This window comes from Boleophthalmus pectinirostris, unplaced genomic scaffold, assembly GCF_026225935.1.
Source record: "Boleophthalmus pectinirostris isolate CB_2022bp ecotype Guang Dong unplaced genomic scaffold, ASM2622593v1 HiC_scaffold_3, whole genome shotgun sequence".
NCBI classification, from domain to species: Eukaryota; Metazoa; Chordata; class Actinopteri; order Gobiiformes; family Gobiidae; genus Boleophthalmus; species Boleophthalmus pectinirostris.
In genome coordinates, this window is record NW_026571299.1 from 985,847 (window position 1) to 990,846 (window position 5,000).

The 5,000-nt window shown below is 52.5% G+C and overlaps 1 protein-coding gene across 1 annotated transcript in view; it reads right to left on the reverse strand.

The window, feature by feature from the left end:
• The window catches only part of rhobtb3 (Rho related BTB domain containing 3), a 40,254-nt gene that overhangs the window by 33,876 nt on the left and 1,378 nt on the right, over window positions 1-5,000 (reverse strand). Inside the window, exons 2-3 of the mRNA XM_055160891.1 lie at window positions 1,482-1,698; window positions 229-421 (exon numbers count right to left, since the gene is read on the reverse strand). Of these exons, the coding sequence (XP_055016866.1) occupies window positions 229-421; window positions 1,482-1,698 (410 nt within the window). The remainder of the gene's footprint in view (window positions 1-228; window positions 422-1,481; window positions 1,699-5,000) is intronic.

The window sequence follows — 5,000 nt, forward strand, 5'->3', positions numbered from 1 at the left end:
GTAGTGGTATTTGTAGATATAATAGATGTGATATTAGTAGCTATAGTAGTAGTAGTAGTAGTAGTAGTAAGTAGTAGCAGCAGCTGCAGTAGTATTAGTACAAGTACATGCAGTATATGTAGTATTCCTGGTATTTGTAGTATTTGTTGTATTCGTAGTAGCTGTAGTATTTGTAGTATTCATAATATTCGTAGTATTCATAGTATTTGTAGTATTTGTAGTACTTACCGTTGAGGCGGGCGCCCACGGCGACCAGCACCACGGGGACGCCGCAGTGACGCACGAGGGGGCGGAGCCTCGGACCGAAGACGCCGCGAAGCCACGAGAAAGTTTGTTTATCTGAGACGCAGAACTTCACCACCAGAATGTCGGCCTTTTCCACGGCCTTCCTCACCGCCGTCCACTCACTGTCCAGCAGCTCCTGTACACACAAGTACTACAAGTACTACAAGAGTACACACGAGTACTACAAGAATATACACAAGTACTACAAGAATATACACAAGTACTACAGGAGCACAAACAAGAACACACAAGAGTACAAGGCCTTCCTCACCGCCGTCCACTCACTGTCCAGCAGCTCCTGTACACACAAGTACTACAAGTACTACAAGAGTATACACAAGTACTACAAGAATATACACAAGTACTACAGGAGTACAAACAAGAACACACAAGAGTACAAGGCCTTCCTCACCGCCGTCCACTCACTGTCCAGCAGCTCCTGTACACACACAAGTACTACAAGTACTACAAGAGTACACACAAGTACTACAAGAATATACACAAGTACTACAAGAATGAATATACACAAGTACTACAAGTGTACACACAAGAGAACACACAAGAGTACAAGGCCTTCCTCACCGCCGTCCACTCACTGTCCAGCAGCTCCTGTCAAGTACACGCAAATACTACAAGTACTACAAAAGTACACACAAGTACTACAAGAGTACACACAAGTACTTCAGTAGTTCAAGTACTAGAACTAAACTCAGAAAAGTGAAACATCAAATCACTGAGACACAAAAAGACTGAACCAGAACCGAACCAGAACCAGAACCAGGACCAGGACTAAACCAGGACCAGAACTAGGACCAGGACCAGGACTAAACCAGGACCAGAACCAGGACCAGGACTAAACCTAAACCAGGACCAGACCTAAACTAGGACTAAACTCAGCCTAGACCCGAACTAAAACTGAACTAAGCCACAACTAAACCAGTTCTAAACCTGGTCTAAACTCAGTCTAATTCCGGCCTGAGGTCTAAACCCGGTCTGACCCAGGTCTGACCCAGGTCTGACCCGGGTCTTTAGCGGGTCTTTAGTGGGTCTTTATCGGGTCTTTAGTGGGTCTTTAGTGGGTCTTTAGTGGGTCTTTAGTGGGTCTTTAGTGGGTCTTTAGTGGGTCTTTAGTGGGTCTTTAGTGGGTCTTTAGTGGGTCTTTAGTGGGTCTTTAGTGGGTCTTTCGCAGGTCTTACCCAGTCGGGACAGTCTCTGACGGTGACGGTGACGTCGTTGAACACTCGGGCGTTGTACTCCATGAAGGGCGGGTGCAGGGTGCTCTCCGGCGCCCCCTCTGCCCCGGGGCCCAGGTAACTCCACAACAGCGCCCCCTGCAGCTGCCCCTGACTCATGAGCTCCTCCGACGATGCCCCCGACGCACACTCACTGCCCAGACCCACGATCTGCAACGACCTGAAGAAGAAGAAGAGACATGAGACCAAGAGACACGAGAGGACGAAGAGACACGAGAGGACGAAGAGACACGAGAGGACGAAGAGACACGAGAGACGAGAGACGAGACGAGAGAGAAGAGACACGAGAGGACCAAGAAGAGACGGAGAGAGACAGAAGGACACGAGAGAGACACGAGAGTGAGAGACACGAGAGAGACAGAGAGGACCAAGAGACAAGAGAGAAGACAAGAGACACGAGAGGACGAAGACCGAGAGACGAAGAGACACGAGAGGACCAAGAGACACGAGAGGACGAAGAGACACGAGAGGACGAAGAGACACGAGAGGACCAAGAGACACGAGAGACGAGACACGAGAGGACACGAGAGGACACGAGAGGACGAGAGAGACGACGAGAGGACCAAGAGACACGAGAGGACCAAGAGACACGAGAGGACACGAAGAGACACGAGACCAAAGGACGAGAGACACGAGAGGACAAGAGACACGAGAGACGAAGAGACACGAGAGGACGAGAGAGACCAAGAGAGAGACGAAGAGACACGAGAGGACCAAGAGACACGAGAGGACCAAGACACGACACGAGAGGACACGACAGAGAGACGAAGAGACACGAAGAGACACGAGAGGACCAAGAGACACACGAGAGGACAAGAGACACGAGAGGACGAAGAGACACGAGAGACGAAGAGACACGAGAGGACACGAGAGGACGAAGAGACACGAGAGAACAGAGAGACACGAGAGGACGAAGAGACCAAGAGACACGAGAGGACAAAGAGACACGAGAGGACCAAGAGACACGAGAGAGAACAAGAGACACGAGAGACACGAGAGAGAGACACGAGAGGACGAGACGAGAGCACGAGAAGAGACGAAGAGACACGAGAGGACCAAGAGACACGAGAGAGAGACGAAGAGACACGAGAGGACCAAGAGACACGAGAGGACACGAAGAACACGAGAGACACACGAGAGGAGAAGACCGAGAGACGACGAGAGACACGAGAGGACGAAGAGACACGAGAGGACGAAGGACACGAGAGGACCAAGAGACACGAGAGGACAAGAGACACGAGAGGACACGAGAGGACAGAGAGAGACGAGAGGACGAGAGACACGAGAGACAAGAACAAGAGACCGAGAGACACGAGAGGACGAAGAGACCGAGAGGACGAGAGACACGAGAGGACCAGAGACACGAGAACACGAGAGGACAAGAGACAAGAGACACACAGAGAGAGAGACGAAGAGACACGAGAGACGAGAGACACGAGAGGACCAAGAGAGACGAGAGGACGAAGAGACACGAGAGGACGAAGAGACACGAGAGGACCAAGAGACACGAGAGGACCAAGAGACACGAGAGGACGAAGAGACACGAGAGGACCGAGAGACGAGAGACAAGAGACGAGAGGACCAAGAGACACGAGAGGACAAGAGACACGAGAGGAGAGACACGAGAGGACCGAGAGACACGAGAGGACCAGAGACACGAGAGACACGAGAGGACGAAGAGACACGAGAGGACACGAGAGGACACGAGAGACACGAGAGAGAGAGAAGAGACACGAGAGGACCAAGAGACACGAGAGGACGAAGAGACACGAGAGGACCAAGAGACACGAGAGGACCAAGAGACACGAGAGGACGAAGAGACACGAGAGGACCAAGAGACACGAGAGGACGAAGAGACACGAGAGGACGAAGAGACACGAGAGGACCAAGAGACACGAGAGGACAAGAGACACGAGAGGACCAAGAGACACGAGAGGACCAAGAGACACGAGAGAGACCGAGAGACACGAGAGGACGAAGAGACACGAGAGGACCAAGAGAGACCAAGAGACGAGAGGACGAAGAGACACGAGAGGACGAAGAGACAAGAGACGAGAGGACCAAGAGACACGAGAGGACCGAGACACAAGGAGACACGAGAGGACGAAGAGACACGAGAGGACACGAGAGAGAAGAGAGGCGAAGAGACACGAGAGGACACGAAGACCAAGACACGAGAGGACCAAGAGACACGAGAGGACAAGAGACACGAGAGACACGAGAGGAGAGACACGAGAGAGAGGACACACGAGAGGACCAAGAGACACGAGAGGACACACGAGAGGACACGAGAGGACCGAGACACGAGAGACACGAGAGGAGAGACACAAGAGACGAGAGGACCAAGAGACACGAGAGAGACACGAGGAGACACGAGAGGACCAGAGACGAGAGACAAGAGACACGAGAGGAGAGAGAAGAGACACGAGAGGACCAAGAGACACGAGAGGACGAAGAGGACACGAGAGGACGAAGAACACGAGAGGACGAAGAGACACGAGAGACGACGAGAGACGAGAACCGAAGAGACACGAGAGACACAAGAGACACAGAGAGGACCAAGAGACACGAGAGGACGAAGAGACACGAGAGGACAGAGACACGAGAGGGACGAGAGGGACGAGAGAGACACGAGAGACGAGAGAGAAGACAAGAGGACGAAGAGACACGAGAGGACCAAGAGACACGAGAGGACAACGAGAGACCAAGAGACACGAGACAAGAGACACGAGAGAGACACAAGAGACACGAGAGGACCAAGAGACCACACGAGAGGACACAAGAGACACGAGAGACACGAGAGGACGAGACACGACGAAGGACCAAGAGACACGAGAGGACCAAGAGACACGAGAGAAGAGACACGAGAGAGACACGAGAGGACACGAGACACGAAGGAGACAAGAGACAAGAGACGAAGAGACCAAGAGACACGAGAGACGAAGAGACACGAGAGGACCGAGAGAGACACGAGAGGACAAGAGAGACACGAGAGAGGACCAAGAGACACGAGAGGACAAGAGACACGAGAGGACAAGAGACACGAGAGGACACGAAGAGACACGAGAGGACGAACACGAGGACAGAGACACGAGAGGACCGAAGGAGACACGAGAGGACAAGAGGACGAGAGACACACACGAGAGGACCAAACAAGAGGACAGACCAGACGAGAGGACCAAGAGACACGAGAGGACCAAGAGACACGAGAGGACAAGAGACCAGAGACACGAGAGGAGGACACGAGAGAACAGAGACACGAGAGGAGACAGAGAACACGAGAGACAGAGACCAAGAGACACGAGAGACCAAGAGGACGAGAGGGACCAAGAGACACGAGAGGACCAGAGACACGAGAGGACCAAGAGACGAGAGACCAAGAGGACGAAGAGACACGAGAGGGACCGAAGAGACACGAGAGGAGACACGAGAGACGAAGAGACACGAGAGGACCAAGAGACA